Source organism: Chiloscyllium plagiosum, chromosome 17 (assembly GCF_004010195.1).
Source record: "Chiloscyllium plagiosum isolate BGI_BamShark_2017 chromosome 17, ASM401019v2, whole genome shotgun sequence".
In the NCBI taxonomy this organism is placed as follows: domain Eukaryota; kingdom Metazoa; phylum Chordata; class Chondrichthyes; order Orectolobiformes; family Hemiscylliidae; genus Chiloscyllium; species Chiloscyllium plagiosum.
In genome coordinates this window covers 51,444,414-51,469,326 of record NC_057726.1, presented here as the reverse complement: position 1 = coordinate 51,469,326, position 24,913 = coordinate 51,444,414, and the positions used below count along the sequence as shown (strand labels likewise).

At 40.7% G+C, this 24,913-nt stretch overlaps 1 protein-coding gene across 3 annotated transcripts in view; it reads right to left on the bottom strand.

Moving 5' to 3' along the window:
* Nucleotides 1-24,913, bottom strand: part of ripor1 (RHO family interacting cell polarization regulator 1) — a 342,903-nt gene that overhangs the window by 187,553 nt on the left and 130,437 nt on the right. Inside the window, exons 1-2 of one of the 3 annotated variants that reach the window (XM_043707047.1) lie at nucleotides 15,949-16,014; nucleotides 15,789-15,850 (exon numbers count right to left, since the gene is read on the bottom strand). The exons of the other annotated variants lie outside the window; for them this stretch is intronic. Of the exons in view, the coding sequence (XP_043562982.1) occupies nucleotides 15,789-15,850; nucleotides 15,949-16,010 (124 nt within the window). The 5' untranslated portion in view covers nucleotides 16,011-16,014. Of the gene's footprint in view, nucleotides 1-15,788; nucleotides 15,851-15,948; nucleotides 16,015-24,913 lie in introns of those variants that run through there. 3 annotated transcript variants of the gene reach the window in all.

Below are 24,913 nucleotides of genomic sequence, written 5' to 3'. Positions count from 1 at the left end.
ACATTAACTTTGTTTCGCAGGTGGGGATTCTCCAGCACGTTTATCTTATCGCCTCTGCACACCACACTTCAGGACAGATTGTGAAAAAATTAGACAGGGTGCCAAGAAGACGCTGAAGAAGGATTCCAAGGATGAGGAACTTGAGTTATGTGGGTATGTTGAAGAAATTGTGGCTGTTCTCTTGATAGCAGGAACTCTGGTGCATCCCACAGCTCCTGGGGTCCAGGCAAGGAGAAGCACTGAGATCTATGTTTCTGTCCCTGCCCTTGCGGACTGGGGTTTTATGCAGTAAGAAAGTGGAACTCACTAAGGTGAATCGTACAGATGCATTTAAAGGGGAAGCCAAATCGGATGTGATGGAGAAGGGAATTGAGGGTTTTGATTAGGCAGGATCAGAGGCCGTGTCAACACAGCACAGAAGCTGCATGGACTGGTCGAATCGGATGCCGGTTTGTGTGCTGCGCTTTCAACTTAGTTCAGTCAACTCCACATTCACAAGTTTAAAACCAAAGAACAAAAGGAGCCGAAATAGGTCATTTGGCCCACTGAGTCTTCTCCATTATTCAATAAGATCATGGCTAATCTGATAATAGTCAATGCCACTTTCTCCTTATTTCCACAAGCCTGGATTCCTTTATTAATTATAACCAATGGTCCAGCCTCAACAGCTTGCTGCAGTAAAGAACTCCATTGATTCATTACCCTCAAGAGAAATTCCTCTTCATCTCTATCCTAACTCAGATTATGCCCTCCGGTCCTAGACTCTCCCACAGGATAAAACAACCTCTCAGCATCTACCCTGGCCAGCTCACAGAATCATACGCACTTCAATAAAGGTCATCTCTCATTTTTCAAAGTCTGAGTACAAGCCCAGCCTGGTCAGCCTCTCCTCATAAAACAGGACCCCTCTATCCACTAGAGTGGACCTTCTCAGAACTGCCCCAATGACAGTATAACTTTCCGAGGATAAGAGGGCCAAGTCTGTTTACAATATCCCATATGTGGTGGTCTAAGTAGTGTTTGTATAGTTTTAACAAGGCTTCCTTATTTTTATACTGTACTTCACTCCCTTTGAAATAAAAGCCAAAATAGTAAGTGTCTTCTCATGATTTCCCTGTAAAAGGTTGATTCACATTGGTGAAGAAAACATATCAATAGAAATATGACAACCTGCCTATGCTTATGGACCAGCCTGTTAAGCCAGGTGCATCCCGAACTGATCTCATTCAGGAAATTGGTAGGAGGCTTCAGGTGGATGGGACACATCTACCAGGATTTTTCTCTCATTATAGGGTGGGTAGTGGAAAAGATAATATAATTTGATTTGAAAATTCTGCACTCTTCTCCATTCCCTCCGATCCAAACATACACAAATACATTCAGTTTATGTCTGTCAACCAGCTGTAAGTTGTATTAGGTGAAGATGACAATCAGCATCCTGCAGTCCAGAACTTTGTCACAACAGGAACTATACCGTAGGAAGTGCAACTTCAGTATGCACCAGATAAGCTTTTATCTAACATTCTGCTATTTCCCAGAGAGGGAGGAGAAGGCAGCAGTAATGACTAACATAACAACAACGTTAAACAATGATAAGATTCTAAATGATAGTTAGTTATTCCTTCTAATTGACTCTTTAGTCCTGATGGTTTTGAAAGAGATGCATTTGACACACCCTGTAATTTTTAAAGGTAATCACCAGCAGTGATTAAGTCAGGGTAGTAAGATCAGAATTTATTAAGGTTTTGAAAAGGTTGTATATGTAACTTATTCAATTCAGAATGACACAGAATAAATTTCTAGGTAAAGATAAATGCATAAAAGATAAAGTTAAACATGACAAAAATGCAAACACTACTCTATCACGGACCAGAAACAAATCTTTAAAAAAAACTTATATGCTCCCTCTCATCAATATTTTGAGAAGATAGTTGCCAAAAGCAAACTTCCCTTGCTTTGAGTTTATTAAACCACAAAGCCGGTTGGTACGTTAAGCTCTTTCTATAAACTTCTCTGCTTTGTCATTTTGCATTGAATTAACGTTGCTACACCATCACACTAACTTTTAGGTGAAAGAATTTCCTAATACAATTATGTGAATGTGTCAGCAGATATATTTATTTCAGACTTCACATAATTATTGAATATCACGGCCATCTGGCCCATCTTAGTTCATCGTTGCAGGTTGCCCACCAACATAGCAGCATCTAACCAACTCAAACACAGAAAGGACTGAAAGACTTGATGGTGAGAAGTGCAGGAACAACAATTTTCAGAACACCTTTTCCACTCACTGAAGAAAACTTTTAGAAAACCAACAATTTAAAAGCAGGAATACTGCATTTCATAGATAAGCATTGTCATTTCAATTTCCCATAAGAAAACTTTTTAAGAAACAAATTTCTATCATCAGAGCTATATTTAGAAATCTCAAGAGACTCTGGGATATAATGACTTTTCAACTTGGATTTCACGTCACGCAAGGTCAGATATAAATCTGGCTGCACATCAGACCACAGCTTATGTACTATGCAAGCCACAGCAATCAGTGGCCAGTTATACCCAACCAGCCTGCATTCAATAAAGGACCAGCATTCAAATTCAAAGGCAACCACTAATACATTCCAACTGCATTGAGCTTTAACAAGCTGGAACAATAAATTGATTTTGCATGTCAGTTTGAACCCCTTAAAGCTCTAAAATATTAAATCATGGAACTAGGAACTAGACACTAGACATTTTTAATACAGTATTGGAGTCCAACCCAGGTTGCAATCAATTAAATTCCTAAATGGAAATATCACTTGAAGACTAGTGCTCTCATCCAGTGGGGTTTTGTAGGATCTAGGTCATTGGACAAAACAGGGCCAGCATTTTGGCTTTTTGTTGAGGGGGGAGAGAGATGTACCACAACTAGGTTGACCAAATTAATTTAGTCCCTCAACCGGAGAGAGAAAGTACAGTGGCAAAGGGGTATGAGAACCAAATATTTAAACCAAAACAAAATGGAGTGTGCAAACGTGTGCAATAACCAGCTGGATGATCTTCTTTACAATAAGTAAAAATAAAGTACCACATACTTTTGAATGCATTGATGACTCAAAAAAATAAGAGCACAACATCTAGTGAAATTAAAATGTAACTGAGGCACCTCATAAAACACCAATGACTGAAAACATATTCTGGTTGAGCTGTATAAACACTCTATTGAGAAGAGGTATTGAAATCATATCCTATGCACATTGTTTGACATATGTTATCTCCTACAATCTTTGAATCATAAAAAGTAACTTGCATTCACATAGAATAAGAATGAAAAATACTGACCAAAGTTTGTGAGGAGATTTGTAGCTCGGGTGCTCATTGTTGTGGTTCTGTTCGCCGAACTGAGAATTTGTGTTGCAGACGTTTCGTCCCCTGTCTAGGTGACATCCTCAGTGCTTGGGAGCCTCCTGTGAAGCGCTTCTGTGATCTTTCCTCCTGCATTTGTAGTGGTTCGAATCTGCCGCTTCCGGTGTCAGTTCCAGCTGTCCGCTGCAGTGGTCGGTATATTGGGTCCAGGTCGATGTGCTTATTGATTGAATCTGTGGATGAGTGCCATGCCTCTAGGAATTCCCTGGCTGTTCTCTGTTTGGCTTGTCCTATAATAGTAGTGTTGTCCCAGTCAAACTCATGTTGCTTTGAGTTTGAGTGGGACAACACTATTATCATAGGACAAGCCAAACAGAGAACAGCCAGGGAATTCCTCGAGGCATGGCACTCATCCACAGATTTAATCAATAAGCACATCGACCTGGACCCAATATACCAGCCACTGCAGCGGACAGCTGGAACTGACAACCAGAAGCGGCAGAGACAAACCACTATAAATGCCAGAGGAAACATCACAGATGCGCTTCAAGGAGGCTCCCAAGCACTGAGGATGTCACCTAGACAGGGGACGAAACGTCTGCAACACAAATTCCCAGCTTGGCGAACAGAACCACAACAAAAAATACTGACATCCAGCAGCAGTAGCAGAAAGAAACCAAGTTAACTTCTCCATGAGAATTTGCATTCATTTGGTGTCTTTGAACAAGTGAAATGTTCTGAAGTTCTTCACAAGTGACAGCAAACAAAATCTGACACCATATCTGCTACAGAGACAATAAGACCATTTACCAAAATCATGGTTAATTAGGGTTTTTATTAATATTTTTATTAAAAACTTAAAATCTTTTACAAAAGAACTATATTAAAAAAACAAAATACAAAAAGATAGGGGTAGTACAATGTCATATCACAATACTATTAATGATAAACTACCTATTTTCCCAGAACAAACATATCTACTTAACTTAAACTAAACTACAATCAAATTAAATAAAAATTGAATTAAGCCAAATTCAAATTATCTTGAAATAAATTATACCACATTTCTTTATTCGATTTTACTCCCCACACCTCCACTAAAGCTCCAACCCCTGGGAGCACCAATCATTGTACCCGTATTTTTTTTCCCCAGCTTCTCCCTCCCAGAGCCCCACGGGCACCCAAACCAATTCCCACAGCTATATCTCATCCCTAATTAATATTGCTGAAAAGTCTGCTTCAACATAATTTAGAAAGGGCCGCCATGTCTTATAAAACTGCTCCATTTCGTGGTGCACCATATTTGGGGGAGATACTCCATCATCAGTTTGCGCCACCCAATAAGACCTGGGGGGTTTTCCAATGTCCAATTCATTAACATGTTCTTCCTCTCACAGTGGGTGAGAATGTTATACATTCCATTCCTGTGTTCCCCCAGAGGGGGCAAATTTGGCAACCCCAGAAGAAGAAATACCAGGTCCACTTTGACTTCCATTCCCTGGATTTCCTTCAGCTCCCTTACCATGGCACTCCAGTATCTCCAGATCTTACACACTGCTTTTGGTCATGTTGCAAGAGTACCTATACTAATTTTACATTTGGGACACCGTGATGACACTCCTCTCTTGAACTTAGCTAGAGTCTTTGGCGCCATATGAGCCCTGTGCAAAATCTTCATTTGCATAGCCTGCGCTTTGTTACGTATTGAGATTTTTAAAAACATTTTCCCATATATCTTCCCATGCTTCCAGTGAGATATCCTCTCCTAGTTCCCGATTCCAAGTCCTACAGAGTCCCTCCACATCTCCTAAGACACGTCCCTTCTGTAAATAATACAAAGTACTAACTGAAAGAGCGTCTGTGCACTAGAACACTCTTTCTCCATGTCTGACTTATAAGGCTGAGCCAGGAGCATGGTCTTCCTCTGTATATAATCCCTTATCTGAAGTTACCAGAAAAAGGTCCCTATAGGACAATCCATATTTCTGACTTAATTGGCTAAATGACATCAAGACCTTCCCCTCGAATAAATCTCCCAAACAAGAGATTCCCCTATTTTCCCATAGTGTAAAGCTGGAGTCCATTGCCCCAGGTTTAAATCCTTGGGCTCCCACCAATGGAGGTAAATGGCGAGGTCTTAAGCCAATTGTCCTCGTCTTGCCTCATTATCCTCCAGGCTTTCACCATATTTAAAATGATTGGGCGCTTACACTGCTCGATCACAGATTTAATCTCATCCATGAATAATAAATTAACTAGGGGACATCTCCATTGCGAGGTTTCAACGTCAAGCCAAATCGACTCCGAATCTCCCCGGTACCCAGTCACCCATATATGCTAACAGGGCGCTTGTTTGATATCTCTTCAAGTCCAGAAAGTCCATCCCTTGCCCAATCTCACCCTGAGGGAACTGCAATTTGGTAAATTTAATTAGGGAGTACCTATGACACCAAATAAAAGAACCTAGCCAACCACTGAGCCTCCGTAATACTAATCTGGGTAGCAACAATGGGAGCATTCTCATGAGGTACAACAGGCGAGGAAGAACATTCATTTTAATCAGGGCTATTTGGCCTAACGACAAGAACGGTAATCTTTCCCACTGCTGCATCCAATTCATTAAAAATGTTCTTCCTCACACAGTGTGTAAGAATGTTACACAGTCTCTTCCCGTGTTCCCCCAGAGGGGGCAAATTTGGCAACCCCAGAAGTAGTACCAGGTCCACTTTGACTTCACTTCCCAGGATTTCCTTCAGCTCCCTTACCATGGCACTCCGGCATCTCCAGATCTTGCAACAAGACCAAAAGCAGTGTGTAAGAGTACCTATACTAATTTCATCCTCTCTAGTAATTGTGCATAGTTAGCTTTATACAGCTGGTGGAAGGCAGGGGTAATAAAAATTCCCAAATGTAAAAACCTTTTGATGACCATCTGAACAGGAACTGCATTCCATCCTTCAGATCAGGCACCTCCACTAATCCCCCCAATGGCATGGCTTCTGATTTTGTGAAGTTGATCCTGTATCCTGAAAAACTGCCAAATAAACTAATTTTTTGAGAATTAGGTTTTAAAGGAGAAGCATTAGGGACATTCAGGGGGGCTATTTCCAGGCTTCAGCCCTAGGCAGCTGAACATGATTGCCAATCACAGAAAATAACAGAACAACATGCTCTCTCTCCAAGATAGCTCACAATCCAGCTGAATCCACAGAAACCTAGGTGACATTCTTTCTAAGAAGAGACATATTTCTCCAGACAGCAAAAACATCAGAGAATTCTGTGACAAAAAGACTCCCTCTCTGAACGGGTGAAGTCAGTGAGATGATGGATCTACCCTGTCCTTCACAGAGCTCACGTTAACAAATGGTCTACCACTTTAAAAGGACTCCGCCAGCTGTCAATGTTACTATTCTGAGCAGAGAACTGACCTTTTGATAGAAGTCCAGAAGAGGGAAAAATGAATGCATTTATAAAGTGTCTTCCTTGATAAGACAGCATCTTCACAGCCAATAAAGTACTCTTGAAACACGGTCACTGTTGTAAAAAGGAAGGGCATCTACTCACTTTCTGACAAATAGTAAAGTGATAATGACCAGATATTATTTTATTGCAAATGTTGACTAGATAGCGTCCCTGCTCCTCTTTAAAATAGTGCCATTGATTCTTCGACATCTGCTTGAGAGAATCAACAAGGCCCCAGTTTAATTTCTCATCTAAAAGATAGCACCTTCAACAGTACAGCATTGTCGGGGTACTGCATTGCAATATCAGTTTTGACGATGTTCTCAAATTTTATAGTGGGAGTAATGCCTCTTTGAGGAAAAATTAATCAGTTTCATAGTTACTCAGTGGGAGACGTTTGAGATGGTACACTCCCTCTGGAGAACCTGTGGTTCAAAGTCACTATTGCATGAACTTACATAAACTTGAATCTAGAGGGGAATTCCAAAACAAGAAGTAGGCTGGTTTCTGGCTGCTGACTTATTTGTTTTAGAAAAAAAGTGCACTGTTCTAAAACAAAACATTCTGCCTTGGGCCCAATCTGCAACCTGGGAGCAAGTCATGCCAGTTTGCACACAAAATATGTTTTGCTCAATTTCCACTCAAATGTGTTTGCATAATCCCCATATGTAAAATCTTCCACTAACCTGGGCAACTGAGCAACATTTTGGAACATATCTTGCATTAAAATATATGACCCAATCTACCTAACGTGGTAACTTGGTGCAATCTTAGTTAAAGTGCTCAAAATGTGTTATTTTTAAGAAAAAAAATGATATTTTTAAACCGACACTCATGAGTAACAAATGAGGTCATGCTTCATCTTGTTTCTACTAAAGTGAATGTGTGCCTTTTAAACCCAAGGTTCAGTGGTTTATAGTTGTGTTAAAGTGGACTCCTGTAACTGCAGGGACAGTGGACAAGGACCTGGAGACCCACCATCAAGCCTCTGCCTAAATACTGTTCATATGTAGACAGTATGAACACAGCAGCCCCTTGCATACTTCTCTAATCTTTCTGGTATGGATTGGATCATCCATCTTCTGCTTCTGCTGTGGGAACATGACTAGTTTGGCGGACAGGGCCTGCTGCCAGTACGATGTTTTAGAAACCAGCAGAAAAGTGTGGAAATAGACAATTTGCACTGAACTTGCCTTTCATATTCCACAAACGTTGTGCACAAGTGGCCAACTTTGGCTAAATTACAGCTGGGAGAAAGTGAGGGCTGCAGATGCTGGAGATCAGAGTCAAAAAGTGTGGTGCTCCTGCTCCACAGATGCTGCCTGACCGGCCGTGCTTTTCCAGCACCACAGTCTTTGACTCTCAAGTACAGCTGAGCAACTTAGTGGAAATAGTTATCTTCAGATTATTCAATGCTTACCAAACAAATTTGGCCGCATGCCTGCAACCAAAATGAATCACAGTCAACTTTCCAGTTTTACTGTATTCGGCGATTTGATTAAAAAAAAAAATCACCCTTGAAGATAGTTGAAAAACCATTTGGCTAAACTCCAATGTAGCCGCTAGTCAGGCGCCCCATTTGGAATTTACAAAGACTATCTGCGTGCAGTTTGCCCAAGTACAGTATATTTGAATTACAAATAAATGCAAATTATTTTGTGATAGTGTATCTCTTGTATTGTTTTGCCCTGATCCTGTAATTAAAGTGCAGTTGCAATAAATAAGGGGAACGGGGTATGCTTGGATGCAGGGAGTAGAAAGCAATCCTCAAATAATTTCTCCTCCATACATTTTTAGAATAGCCTTTCCTTTCCACATTACGGATCCAAGAATTGTCCAGGTTCCTCCGCTTCCCCCACCCAGAACCTGCAGTTTTGAAAGGTGTTTTTAAATTACATTTGGCTACAAACATGTTGCGTTTCAGAGGAGTAGCCCTATTTAAATATATGGTTGTGGCTGTTCTGAAGTATTTCTGTCACTGTGAAAACATGGCGTTGTACAGCCAAACTCTACTGGAGAGGAAATTTGGGAATGGTGTGCAAGGCCAAAGAACATTATCTGCCAGTTTGGAACTATTGGTTTGAAGTTACAAATAGGCTTTTATCCTTCACCACGCAAATAGTTCCAGGTCAAAATGCATCACAATGCAACATATTCTTTTCTCTTTCCTACATCTCTCCAGCACTATTTCTGTTGAAAACAAAACTTGGCAGCTTTGATGTGGAGAACAAGCTTACCCACTGCAGTGATTTCACTGAATAGAATCAGAGAATCCCGACAGTGTAGAAGCAAGCCATTTGGCCCATCGAGTCAACACCAGCCCTCCTAAATCCATCTCACCCAGGCTTATCCCCCCATCCTTTGTGTAATCCTGCATTTCTTATGGTTCATCTGCCTATCCTGCACAACTTTGGACTGTGGGAGGAAACCCACCCAGACACATGGAGTGTGCAAACTCCTTAAGCAGTTAGTTGCCCGCAAGTAGAATTGAACCTGGGTACCTGGCACTACGAAGCAGTGGTGCTAACCACTGAGCCACCATGTTGGTACCTTTTCAATGTTTACACTGTCAGAAGCAAACCGACATGGCCAGAGGCACGTTCAATAACTTGCAGTTATATATCATCTCCAACAAACTGAATTAAAAAAGGTTTCTCTTTAAGACCTTTTACAGGATGTCGGTATCACAAACTAGGTCAGCATTGATTGCTTGTCCCTAATTGCCCGAGCGGTGATGATAGTGAACTGCCATCTTGAACCATTATCCTCCATGGGGTGTAAATATATCTGAGGTCATTGAAGAAGCAACTGAAGATGGATGGGCCTAGAACACTAGCCTGAGGAGTTCCTGCTGAGATGTCTTGGAATGATTGATCTCCAACAAAATTCATTTATATACCAACCTTTTGTTATGTACTTAAAAAGGCTTTAATATGGTAACATAGCCCCAGACGCTTCACATGAGTGACAGAAAACAAAATGTGACACCAAGTTACTCAAGGAGATACTAAGACACAGCACAGTAGTTAGCACTGCTGCCTCACAATGTCAGGGCCCCAGGTTCAATTTCAGCCTTGGGTGACTGACTTTGTGGAGTTTGCACCATCTCCCCTCCCTCCCCTCCATCTGCATGGGTTTTTGCTGGGTGCTCTGGTTTCCTCCAATAGCCCAAAGTTGTGCGCGGGTGAGGTGGATTGCCCATGTTAAATTGCCCATAGTGTCCAGGATTGGGCAGGCTAGGTGGATTAATCATAGGAAATGTGGGGATATAGGGGAATGCTGTTTGGAGGGTCGGTACAGACTTGAAGGCTGAATCAGCTCTATCTGCACAATAGGGATTCTATGATAGTTTACCAAAAGCTTGTTCAATTCAGTAGATTTCAAGTGCAAGAGACACAGCTAGGCATCTGTAGACCTGGACAGATGAGCACATGGCTGTCCATGATGCAGCATAGAAAATAAAACTTTAATGTGCTTTCTCTCAAATATAGATCACAGTACAGCTGTCAATGTTACTATCTTGAAACGGGATCCGACCTTTTGATAACAGGCTGGAAGAGGAAAAAGCATTTTTTGTATGGTAGGTAATGACTCCAGATGGCAGAGGTTACTCCCACCATGGACTGCCACACACAATCGAGGGCAATAGTCACCCTCACTCCCACTCTGGAACTCAGCTGCTTTGCCCATGTCAGACCTAGTCTGTAATAAGGTCAGAGAAGAGTGGCACTGGCAGAATTCAGACTGTGTCACAAGAACCTATTCAGCTCTGCCGTGAAAAGAATCAATGACCTTCTCGGATAAAAAGTTCTGAAGTCAAAACAGTTAACACCACATGAGGGTTTCCCTGGGATTTGAACACAGACCCCCCCTGGCATTTTGATGTATTACACACTCCAAAGCCAGAATCATATCTCTAGACCAAATGAACCAGCTGCCTCTTCAGTACTAGTGCTAGAATGTTAACAGGGCTCATAATCTTTGCAATATCCAGTGCCTTCAGCCATTTCTTGATCTCATATGGAGTGGAGCAAATTAACTGAAGGCCGGTAGTGGTAATGCTGGGGACAGCAGGAGGAGGAGGCTGAAATGATTGTCCACTTGGTAACTTCTAACTGAAGATGCTTGGAAATGCTTCAGCATTGTCTTTTGTACTGGCTTCTGCATCATTGGGAAGAGGGATATTTGAAAAGCCTTTGATGGAAAGAAGTGATGGAGGTGGTGGGATCCTATAGGGAATTTTAGAGTGGAGAAAGTATACTCATGCCTCCAAATCTTTTTCAACTCCACCCCTATTTTACTACCATTTATTGAACAGATATTACTTTCTTGTTGTATTAAATTACACTATCCACTGTTCTGCCTATTAGGTATTTTATTTCACGAATTAGGTAACGGACAACCTTTTTAGAGCTGAATTCAGGTTTTTGTATCACAACATGGTTAGTAATTTTGTGGAAGACACCAAAACTGGTAGCAATGTGGGCAGTGAAAAAGAATTTCTAAGATTACAAATGGATTTTGATCAAATGGGTCAATGAGGTGAAAAATGGCAGATGGAGTTCAATCTGGATAAATGTGAGGTATTGCATTTTGGCACAACAAACAAGGGTAGGGCCTTAGGTAGTTTTGTAGCTGAGAGGGACCTCGGGATACAGATACATAACTCTTTGAAGTTTGCGCCACATGTAGATAGGGTGGTTAAAAAGCCATTTGGCACGCTTCCCTCATTGCTTAGCCCTTTGAGTATATGATTTGGGAAGTCATAGTCAGAGTCATCGAGATGTACAGCATGGAAACAGACCCTTCGGTCCAACATGTCCATGCCGACCAAATATCCCAACTCAATCTAGCCCCATTTGCCAGTACTTGGCCCATATCCCTCCAAACCCTACCTATCCGTATACCCATCCAAGTGCCTTTTATATGCAGTCATTGTACTAGCCTCCACCACTTCCTCTGGCACCTCATTCCATACATGTACCACCCTCTGCATGAAAAGGTTGCCCCTTAGGTCCCTTTTATATCTTTCCCCTCTCACTCTAAACCTATGCCCTCTAGTTCTGAACTCCCCCGCCCCAGGGAAGAGTCTTTGTCTATTTATCTTATCCATGTCCCTCATGATTTGATAAACCTCTGTAATGTCACCCCTCAGCCTCATGATGAGGTTGTACATGACATCGGTGAGGCCTTTTCTGGAATACTGAGTCCCGTTCTGATTGCCCAGTTACAGGAAGAGTATCATCAGGCTGGAGAGAGTTCAGAAGAAATTTGCCTGGTATGGAAGATTTGAGTTATAAAGAAAGACTGGTTAGGCTGGGACCTTTTTTCACTGGAATATAGGGAGGTTGAGAAGTGATCTGAAAGAAGCTTATAAAATAATGAGACGTTTCAATAGAATTAATGGTAATTGTCTTTTTCCTAGGATTGGGGATTTCAAAATTAGGGAGCACAGTTTTAAGGTGAGAGGAGAGAGATTTAAAAAAGACTTGATGCAAATTTTTTTTTTACGGAGAGGGTTGTTCACATGTGGAATGAATTTCCTGAGAAAGTGGTGTATGTAAGCAAAATTACAATGTTTAAAAGACATTTGGATAGATACAGGACTAGGAAAGGTGAGAATTTTTATTTTTTAAAATGAAGTGTTGCTGGACAGAATCAGGTCTGTCAGTGAGCCCCATCTTTATAGCAAATGGCTAATGGTACAAGTAGGAACCAGATAATGGAGCTCTGGATGAGAATATTTACAGAGGCACCTCTTTCAAAGCAAAGACAGCTGCCTCTGAACCAACAGCAGAGTTTAAAGGCTCTTCTGATTCTCAGTGCATCGGAATGTATCAGGAGAATCTATTTATTCTGATATAGATGAACACGTAACTGCTGTTGGCTGGGCCAGCACTTATTGCCCATCCCTAACTATCCGGGAGACAGTTAAGAGTCAACCAAGTAGAGTCATTTGTAGGTTAGACCAGGTAGCCATGGCAGATTTCCTTCACTAAAAACGTGATGTGAACGAGCTTATTTTTAAAATTACTATCAATATGGTTGTCATTAGGTCAGCTTTTTTTAATTCCAGATTAACGAGGTTGCAGTTTTCAGAGCTCAGTAACTAGCACAGCCAAGAGCTGAAAATGTGTTGCTGGAAAAGCGCAGCAGGTCAGGCAGCATCCAAGGAGCAGGAGAATCGACATTTCGGGCATGAGCCCTTCTTCAGGCTAATGCCCGAAACGGCGATTCTCCTGCTCCTTGGATGCTGCCTGACATGCTGCACTTTTCCAGCAACACATTTGCAGCTCTGATCTCCAGCATCTGCAGTCCTCACTTTCAACTAGCACAGCCAGTCTACAAGGAGCTGGTTATTGAAAAGGTGGGTTGGCAGAGGAACCCCACCCAACAACAGTTCTTGGCCAATGATAGTAACAACTGGATAGAAAATGAAATGAAATTAAAAAGGTCAACTTCAAACAGGTTCCACTCTTAGAGCAGAAGCTTGTTGAACAGGAGCACAGAATGGATCATTAAACTGTGCTATAGAGCTAAAACATTAAACACCAGCTCACCCATACCAAGTGGATCACCACTTCAGGAGCATAATCATTCTTTAAATGCCTTTAAATGTGAATGACCTTCATAAAAATTTAAAGGGAGCAAGTAATTCATTACTTTGTCTGGCATAACCACACAGTAAACATGGAAATTAGAATTGGAAACTTCATCAATTAGCTATTATGAATGATTTTAAAAGCCTTTAAAATCATATTAAAGAATTGTCACAGTCAAGTCAGAAGTTTCCCCTTATTCATATTCATGGGACCTATGCTTAGTCGGCAACTACATCAACAAATCTGAAATACAATGTGAGAGAAATTGACCAGCACCTGGTTAGGAACTGAAGTGCAGTCCACCTTCTGTCCAGGTATACCACACAAGTAAAGAGAAGTCAAAAACTGCAAGTTAGTTGTTTCAAAAACAGTACAATGCAACTAGAAGTCCAAAATGGTCTGGAGCTCAGATTTATGGACAAAAACATATCTTTTTTTTTTACAAAAAGTATATTTTGCGCAAATCCTTGGTCAGCTTGCCTCCTTTCTCATCTCCCAAAGGAACCCACAGGCTTTCATGAAAGAAATGGTAAGCTGCTAAATTCAGAGACCTCAAAGTCATTGAGCAGACTCCCTTGCAGCTATGGAGATATCCAAATCTGTCCACATTGCTTTTTCTTTGACAGGAAGTTACTTGAACCATTGTTACAGTTCAATCATGTATTTAAATTAGGGACTGTTTATGCAGTCATAGAGATGTACAGCACGGAAACAGACCCTTCAGTCCAACCCGTCCATGTCGACCAGCTATCCCAACCCAATCTAGTCCCATCTGCCAGCACTCGGCCCATATCCCTCCAAACCCTTCCTATTCATATACCCATCCAAATGCCTCTTAAATGTTGCAATTGTACCAGCCTCCACCATTTCCTCTGGCAGCTCATTCCACACCCGTGCCACCCTCTGTGTGAAAAGGTTGCTCTGTAGGTCTCTTTTATATCTTTCCCCTCTCACTCTAAACCTATTCCCTCTAGTTCTGGACTCTCCGGCCCCAGGGAAAAGGCTTTGTCTATTTACCCTATCCATGCCCTTGATGATTTTGTAAACCTCTATAAAGGTCACCTCTCAGCCTCCGACGCTCCAGGGAAAACAGCCCCAGCCTGTTCAGCCTCTCCCTATAGTTCAAATCCTCCAACCCTGGCAACGTCCTTGTAAATCTTTTCTGAATCCTTTCAAGTTTCACAACATCTTTCCGATAGGAAGGAGACCATAATTGCACGCAATATTCCAACAGTGGCCTAACCAATGTCCTGTACAGCCACAACATGACCTCCCAACTCCTGTACTCAACACTCTGACCAATAAAGGAAAGCATACCAAATGCCTTCTTCACTATCCTATCCACCTGCGACTCTACTTTCAAGGAGCTATGAATGTGCACTCCAAGGTCTCTTTGTTCAACAACACTCCCTTGGACCTTACCATTAATCGTATTAGTCCTGCTGCTTTCCCAAAATGCAGCACCTCGCATTTATCTGAATTAAACTCCATCTGCCACTTCTCAGCCCATTGGCCCATCTGGCCCCAACATGCTCCCCCACTGACACTTCAGATACCTGCCCTGCCTTATTTCCCAAAAGTAGGTCAAGTTTTGCACCTTCTCTAGTCGGTGCATCCACATACTGAATCAGAAAATTTAGATTTGCCAGATATGTAATTGAGTACACTGAAGTTTGTTTGACAAAGAGTGCCTTTTGATTTTTTTTATATATGTAAACTATCTAAATGTTTGTCCAATGTAAACATATTTACCAACACGAAACATGATGATGTGCAGTTAACATAATCCAATGCAATTTCAACACACCATGTTGGCATGGATGATTGTAAACATAGCTAGAAATCCCCTATAGCCATAAAAAGATTGTAAAGTTATTTGCATAAATAAAATGCTGGCCTCATTGATTAATCATTGATTTATTTTCTGAAGCATTATTGTTTTTAATACATTTTGAAGTCCACCTAAATCATGACATATAAAAAGAAAAATAGTGTGCGTCTAAAAAACACCAAAATATATTTTGTGCAATTTACCACTTCCTTAAAAAGACAAATGTTAAAAAAAAAGTTCCCAATTCTAAATTTTCCTTTTGTTTCCCGGTGCATTCAATCGCAGAATGTGGGAATGGGGTAGGGTAGGAAGCTGGAAAAATAAATCTAAAAGTACGTTTTTATTACCTTGCAATAATCATTAACATCGAAACCAAAGTGAAATGGCTCTGCTAGTTATGAAACCAAATCTTTCAATATTTAAATATATCTGCCTTGTTGATTTAAATTTTCTAAAGCTCAATGTGCTTCATCTCTCCCTCTCTTCACACACATGTTGCTCAGGAGTCTGAGTAGTGTATCCAGATCTACCTGCAGACTCACTGGCAATAAGGAATGTACATTCTGGCAAATCCCCTCCTCTTTCTGCAATGGATGTCCTCTTTCTGCAGAGATCACACAAGAAAGTACTGAAATGAGCAATAAAAGAACTTGCACTTATCTGTTGCACTTCATGACCACAAGACATTCCAAAGTAACTTACAGCCAATGAAGTCTTTCTGATGCCTTTTGTAATGTAGGAAACACAGCAGCTAATTTGTGCATGGCAATTTCCCACAACCACCAACCTGACAATAATAGCTCAAGGTGTGATGATGTTTAAGGGACAAATATAGGCCGGGCATTAGGAATAACAGAAAGAGAAAAGATACAGGGGAAGGGAAAGGATATTCAGTCCCTTTAAACTGCTGTACCATTCTAGATTAAGAACTGATAATCTACCACAAAGCCATTTTCCTGTGCTATCCACACATCTTTTAATGGGTCATTAGTATCTAGAAATCTGTCAATCGCTGTTTGGTACTTAGCGAATGACTGAACGCCCAAAACTCTCTGGGGTACAGAATTTCAAAGATCACCAACCTGAGTGAAAAAGTTCCTCTTTATCGCTGTCCTAAATGGCTTGCCCTTATTCTGAGATGGTGTCCCTGGCATTATACAACCCTAACACAAGAGGAAACATTTTTTCTGCACCCATTCTGCTTAGCCATTTAAGAATTTTTAAAAAAAGTTTTCAAACTCTCTTGCTCTTCTTTGAAATAGTGCCATGGAATGTTTTACATCCAGCCAAGGGGATAGAGAGGGTTGCGTTGGCACACTGACACCACAGCATGGCACAGAATTCAATTAGGAACAAAGTAGTAGGTGCAGGTCACTCATTCCCTTAGGCTTAGTCCATCATTCAATTAGATCACGGTTGATCTGAAACATAGGATTATTTACCAGCCTTGGTTACATATCACTTCACAGCTTTGTCTAACAAGAATCTAACAAACTCAGCTTTGGATTTTCCATTAACCCAAGCTTGAACAACTTTTTTTGTGCAACAAGTTCCATATTCCCATTCCCCCAAACAGTGGACAATAATTTACATTTATATAGCACCATTAATGTAAAACATCCCAAGGCGCTTCACAGAAACAAAGTGTGACACTGTGCCACAAGGATCGGTGCTCTGTCCACTGCTTTTCATCATTTATGTGAGCATAGGAGGTATAGTTAGTAAGTTTGCAGATGACACCAAAATTTGAGGTGAAGCGGACAGCAAAGAAGGTTACCTCAGAGTACAATGAGGTCTTGATAAGATGGATCAATGGGCCAAGGAGTAGCAGATGGATTTTAATTTAGGTAAATGCGAGGTGTTGCATTTTGGAAAGGCAAATCAGGGCAGGACTTATACACTTAGTGGTAAGGTCCTGGGAGCGTTGCTACTGAACAAAGAGACCTTGGAGTTGCAGGTTCACAGTTCCTTGACAGTGGAGTCTCAGGTACATAGGATAGTGAAGAAGGTACTTGACATGGTCTCCGTTATTGGACAGGGCATTGAGCATGGGAGTTGGGAGGTCATGTTGTGGCTGTACAGAACATTGGTTAGGTTACTTTTAGAATAGTGCACGCAAGTCTAGTCTCCCTGCTATAAAAAGGATGTTGTGAAACTTGAAAGGGTTCAGAAAAGATTTACAATGTTGCCAGGGTTTCAGCTACAGGGAGAGGCTGAATCGGCTGGGGCTGTTTTCCCTGGAGCGTCGGAGGCTGAGGGGTGACCTTCTAGAGGTTTACAAAATATTGAGGGGCATGGATAAGGTAAATGGACAAGGTTATTTCTCTGGGGGAGGGGAGTCCAAAATTAGACAGCATAGGTTTAGGGTGAGAGGAGAAAATTTTTTAAAGGGACCTAAGGGGCAACTTTTTCACGCACAGGGTGGTGCATGTATTGGATGAGCTGCCAGAGGAAGTAGTGAAGGCTGGTACAGTTATAAGGCATCTGGATGGATAAATTAATACGAGGGGTTTAAAAGGGATATAGGCCAAATTGGACTAGATTTATGTAGGATCTCTGGTCAGCATGAATGATTTGGACCGAAGGGTCTGTATCCATATTGTACAGCTCTATGACTCAAAGAGATTAGGTCTGATGACCAAAGAGCTTGTTCGAAGAGCCTTAATGGGAGGAAAGTGATGGAGAGAAGGGGAGCATCCTAAAGGAGTCCAGAGCTTTAGGCATAGGGAGCTTATGGAATAACTACCAATGGTGCACAAGAGACTGGATTTAAAAGTGCATATGCCTCAAGACAACGGCACTAAGTTTTCGCATGGCCTCAAGTTTACAGAGGGTAGAGTATCGGAGAACAGTCGGGGGTGCATTGGAACTGACAAGTTTAAAGGACGTAGAGGCACAGATGACACTTTGCAGTAGATGCAATGGAAATAGGTGATCTTAATGATGCAACGCATATTTGGTCAGAGGCTCAATTTAGGATTAAAATGAGACATCAATTATACAAACAGTCAGGAGTTGTAGCTAGGGAACAGAGATTGGAGTGGGGAACAAAAAACAAATGGTTTCAGTCTGCCAAGCTCCAATTTCCTTTTCTTTAAAAAGTTTTAGATACTTTATTTTGGATTCATCCACCAAAACAGTCTGCTCCTGTCAACCTTCTAACCTCAAACACTTCAATTAGATCTCCCTTTAAATCTTCAAAACAAAATACTGATCAACATTTTTCAACACTGACATTGTGACTACTATATCACACATTTTAAGAAGCCATTTGAAAATATACTCAGTTACACACATTACAATTTAAAACATTTAAAGATAAGTCATCATCTCATTCAGTGAACCTATATCCACAGACAATTTATCCTTGTAGTCTCTGGGCATATTTAGTAGGCAAGTAAATAAGATGTTCAATTTTGCCACTGAACAGCAAACAGCAATTCCCTCCCCTTGGAACATGCATGATGGCAAAACATGGCAATACAAATATTTTTTTAAAATTGAGGTTATAAACATGCTATACAAAGAAAGGAATGCTAAAATTTATCATGAGAGCGGACACAGCATTTCGCACATTTTGTGAAACATTGAGGTCTTGCGATGGGATTAGGAACTATATAAATGTAATTATTTTTCATACACAGTGTCTTTTAACGAAAGCAATTGTAAATATTTAGTCACTTCCTCTACCTCAAAATACGATTTGCAATACACGGGGTAATCTAACACGTACCAACATGCAAACTTTAATTAATCAGAGTTAAAAATCACACAACACCAGGTTATAGTCCAACAGGTTTAACTGGAAGCACACTAGCTTTCGGAGCGACACTCCTTCATCATGTGATAGTCACCTGATGAAGAAGCGTCGCTCCGAAAGCTAGTGTGCTTCCAATTAAACCTGTTGGACTACAACCTGGTGTTGCGTGATTTTTAACTTCGTACATCCCAGCCCAACACCGGCATCTCCAAATCTTAATTAATCAGAGCTTAGAGCAAAATATTTGAGAAACTGCATCCAAGGCCACAAAATCCAAAGTGAATGCAGCTTTTTATTGCATACATATGGTACTCATCAATTATGGCACTTCTAAGAATCTAACAGCAAGTGGAAGGAGTACAAAAATGCTGTTTACCATCCCATCAACAAACATCCACCTAAACATCAGGAGCTTGCAAAGTTAATGTTAAAAAAAATTGCTGCAATACAATTTTTGGAATAGTGTTTGCAATTCTGGTTTCTCACCTATAAGAAAGATGTTCTGAAATTTGAAAGAGTTCAGAAAAGATTTACAAGCATGTTGCCAGGGGGAATCCAGAACTATCGGGCATAGGTTTAGGGTGAGGGAAAAGATTTAAAAGGGTCCTAAGGGACAGCTTTTTTACGCACAGTAGTGTGTGAATGGGTGAATGGAATGAGCTGCCAGTGGAAGTGGTGGGGGCTTGTACTGTTACAACATTTAAAAAGGCATCTGGATGAGTGCTTGAAATAGGAAGGATTCAGAGGGATAGGGGCCAAGTGTGAGCAAATGGAACCAGATTAGGTTGGGGTACCTGGTCAGTGCTGTACATCTCTCTGACTCTATAATCTGCCATGCAAATGGCAACTTGCAGCATGATGTGGATAGAAAGGTTCTGACAATTCTACACTCTTGGACCTCAGGAGAGTACACTCATCTCGGAGTCAGGACTTGACATCCAACTCCAGAGACCTTAGCACAGAATCCAGCCTAACTCTAAAATGCAGCTTTCACATGAAGTTTTAAACCAACTGCCTGAACATGTGGATATAAAATTGCCATGGCTTTATTTCAATGATGAACACATTGGTCCAATACTTATCACTCATCCAAGATGACCAAAGCAAGGTAACTGGTCATTACCACATTGTTGTTTGCAGGATGTATACACATTGGCTGCCATGTTCCCTATGTTCGAACATTGAATGCGGTACAAATAACACTTAGACATGCTGGGAGGTATCAAAAGACTCTATCTATGCAAATCATTAACTTTCATTAAAGCATACCAACCATTACTCAGGTCCAACTCTGGCTTACGGAAGGCAATCAAAGCAATGATCAGCTCAGAACAAACACGCAACCAGATAACAAAAACAACACTGTTTAAAACATGTGTACACTGCAATCTACTTTCTGCTAACGAACACTGGATGGCAAATTGTGGCTGCACTATATGAGAAGTGTCAAACTCTCTGCTGTGGGCATGAGCAACACCATCCTACAACTGACCCCACCTTTCAACGTACTCCAAGCCTCAAAGCAAATCTGTAATTATCCCTGACATTATTAAATAGGCACAGTGTAAATTACTGTTTTTGGCATGCTCACAACAGCTTCCCCATGAAGCAATGCACTTTCAACACAATACAATATTCTCCAGTTTCAAATTGCCAATAAAAAAATATTAAGCAGAATATCGATTTTCTGTCATAAGGTGCAGCAGACTGTCTATAATTAACTTTACAATTAAAACCAGAGACATCTTGTACTAAAAGGGAATTCAATTTTTTTTGTCTCCAAACTGTCCAATGACTTTCTGTGTCCTACAAAGTAAAAAAAACTAACTCAGTTAACAGCTGAGGTGAGAATGTCTTTGAAGATTAAAGCTGGAGCTTTACCTCATTTTAAAAAATGGGATTTTGTTTGTAAGTGTTACACAATTGTGTACAACATGTGAAGCCTCTCGCCTGGGCGTACATGCTCACTTTTTTGAAAATAAACCCCAAAATGGTGGCAGAGAGAGCTTTGAACCAAGTGGGTTCAGTGCAGGCCGTAGTGAGGCAGTGGCAGAGGCAGAGGAGAATTGGCCCAGTGGCAAAAGCTGGTGCCTGTAAAGGGGAGACTACAACATTGATTGGGTCTATATGGACAGGGGTGAGGGAGTGGAGGGAGGATAGTGGTGCAGGCATGCTCAGAACTGATGGAGTCTCCTTAAGCGGTATCTTTTTTTTCTCTTATACTTAAACTACTCAAAATGGCACTGGATCATGGTGACACTGGAAAAGCTTGTCACTGTATTCTGTTTTCCTCACTGTGAAACACATGTGACAATCATTCATTCCTAGCCTTAGACTTCTTCTAATTCCAAGTCGTTCCTTTATATACTGCCATGACTTAATGCCTGCAATGATACCATTAAATACTCACAGCAAATCATTAACTTCAGAATGCAAAGTTCAATAAATCCCTTCAGCAATATAACATAATTCATTGTGTGGAACTTATTTGTAGATGTGCAATTATCATTTAAAATCTTTCTTCCCTGCTGTACCATGCTGCTTGCCTTTACCATATTTCTACCTTGACCTCTCTCTTTAGATTTTTAAGTCTGCCTTCATCTGATCCCACCTTCCCCCTTCCCTTTCACAGCCCTAGTTATACAATTTACCAAGACACTGATCCCAAACTGGTTTAAGTAGGGCCCACCCCAAGGGAATAGCTCTCTCTTTATCCAGTGGCAGTGCCAATGTCCTGTAAGTCGAAGCTCATTCTTCTCATACCACCCTTTGTGCCAAATGTTTAAATCTCTAATCTGCTTAACCCTACGCCAATTGGCACATGGCCCAGGTAACAATCCTGTCAGCATCAGTCTTCATGAAAGAGAGTTTTATTTTTACCTGCGCATTCTTATGAGAATTCACTCATGCAACAACTACTTCTGGCCTACCATTTTTAAACAGATTATATTAGCCACGAACCAACCACTCCTAAAAGAACACATTTTAACAGCTCCTCAGAAAAATTACACATCAAAAGGCCAAAGTTACGCTATAATAAAATGTTATTATTTCTTGGTCTCCAATCCCCTGCACTATTTTGGCAATACCACCTCTGCTTTTATACACTTTCTGATAAGATGCAGGTCAAATTACACAATGCACAACCAGAGTTCTAAAACCCCATCAGCAAAGCTACAATTGATTAATTTAAAATTGTGCATCAATCTTGCTGCCTCACATCTTTTGAATACTGCAAAACATCAAAAAACTATAACAGTATACGATTTACACCCACTTCAATTCAATTTTTAAATGTCTACCCTAGCAGTATTACACCATCATCTTTTCAAAGGATCAGTGCTACACAGACTGTCTTAGCATTACCACAAGCTGCAACTTACTTTCAGAATTAAAATTGCAGAAGAAAATATTTATAGTTTGGCAACTATTTAGACCATGTTAGAGCATACTCAAACTTAGGGCTAATAATTGTGAAAAAAACTGCAATGGTCTCAGAACAAACTACTTAACGTTTCTAATTTTGCAATTAACGTTTAATTTTAAAAATATTTTTAACTAACTTTGTAAAATACATCTAAACAATCAAATTAGAATATACCTCAGCCTAAGCAATAGAACCATGGCTGTAACTATCTCATTACTGTTCATTAATTATTGTATTGTTTGATAATAAGTATTTTACAGAAACACATTCCAGAAATAGGATACACAGATATATACTATTGACCAGCAGTCTTTTGACACTAAACCAAACTGCAGCCAACAGATTATGTAACAACAAGTTATCTGATCTCAAAACCTTGATGGCTAATTCAGAAACATGTCAGGATAAATATCTAAGCATTATGTTTAAATGACAATGTCATTTCTAAACCGTCAATTCTCCTACATTATTTGGACTAAAGCTCATTTAGTTAAGAAGCAAGCTGAACTGCAAGGAAGACAGCTGGAGATCCAAACACAGATTTGGCTGTTTTGTTTGTAGCCATAATTGCTTGGAAAGGTAGGAGTAATTGATGTCTTAACTTTTGAGATAGATATTGTCACAGGACTAAAGTGGTCTTAATCACCAAAAAAAAAGCCAAAACTACTGTGGTGTTGGTAAACCAAACCAGGTTTTCAACTGGTTCCCAAACAGATCAGTAAAAATCCAGATCAAACCTTTGGAACTTTCTTCCTATCAGCACTGGGGCATGGCTACCCTTCGGGGGGCGTAGTTACCCTCCGAGGGGGTGTGGGTGTAGTTACCCTCCTGGGGACTGCAAGAGCTCAAAGGAACGGCTCACCAGTACCTTCTCAAGAGAAACTGTGAACAGTTGCCTAGCTGGCAATGTCCACATCCGCAGAACAATTTCTTTTTAAAAAGCAGACATGCCAACTCTTCAAACATTACACCAATAGTTTGGAATCTGTGCCTGCTTTTTAAATGGCTGCACAAAGCTGGATTCACACTGCCTCGAATTGAAAGTGTAAGAGCCTGCACTCCATGGCAAATTACTCACGACAGTTCATGGCTCACATGCTGGTAAACTGAATTGGGTCCCTTTTCAGAAAGGCTTGCTTTCTTCCCCCCTTCTCTCCTGACAAAAGGTGGACAAGGTGAATGAGAAAAAAAGTTACTGAAAATTAAAAAGCAGGTGACAGCACACAAGGATTACCAAACAGTGCAGTTTCAGGAGGAGTGAAAGTTATAGAATATACTCTGTCTTAGTTTTTCTTCAGACACAGAATTTTCATTTAAACTTTTTAAGGGCTGTTTTGGGATTACAAATTGGTCCTTAAATCATAGCTACCTTGGTTAATAATGGTACCAAATACTTTTATGTATAGGGCAACTTTACAAAGTGAAATAATACTGATTACTTAACTAATTCTGTTAAGTGTTTTAAAATGAAAATATCATGTTATGGCTTAAGATCTGTCAGAACTTTTCCACAATATGTAAAATTGTCCACAATATGTCAATTCCTTTGTATATAATAAACAATTCCAAAACCAAAATAATGCTGGACACTAGGAACATCAAGTGGGGGCTATCAAGTACTTGGTCCCATGGAAGTGAGTTACCTGTAGATCAATAGCAAGGCAATATTGACAGAAGCCAAAAATGGTCAATACTACACATCTCAATCACCAACATTTCACTGTAAGGACCTATAAAGTTATAATTCTGATGGCTGCCCTCGTGATTTAGATCACTGCAGACATTTTCTAACATTGTGTATAAATGGAGTGGCCGAAACTAATAAAGTGCTTCCATATTTGGTTCCAACATACTTTTGAATATCACTTTCAGTTCTAGGCATAAGTGCAGTCAACACAAAGGCGAATAGTGCAACAGATTCACTCCACCATGCTAACATTAGAGCAGTTAGGCCACAAATTCATAGGTTTTTTTTTGGGGGGGGGGGGGGTGGTGTAGAATGTGACCCATTATTAAAATAATCCATTACACATGAATTACTAAAGTAAATTTTAGGTGCCTTAAACTGATTGATTGATGATAGACATATCTTGTGAATCATTAAATTTCAAAATTCAGTTTATTGATGGCCAGATTCCCATCCTTGAGAGAGCAGGGGGAACCACGGAGAGAGAGGGGGACGGGGGGGGGGGGGAGTAGTGATGCAGTCAGTGTGAGGGGTCAGGGTGACAGTGACACAGTAAGTGTGAGGGATTCAGGGTGACAATGACGCAGTAAGTGTGAGGGGGCCAGGGTGACAGTGATACTGTAAGTGTGAAGCCGTCAGGGTGACAGTGACGCAGTCAGTGTGAGTGGGTCAGGGTTACAGTGACACAGTAAGTGTGAAGGGCTAGGGGGGCAGTGAGACAGTAAGTGTGGGGATCAGGATGGTATTGGCACAGTAAGTGTGAGGGGGTCAGGGTGACAGTGACGCAGTCAGT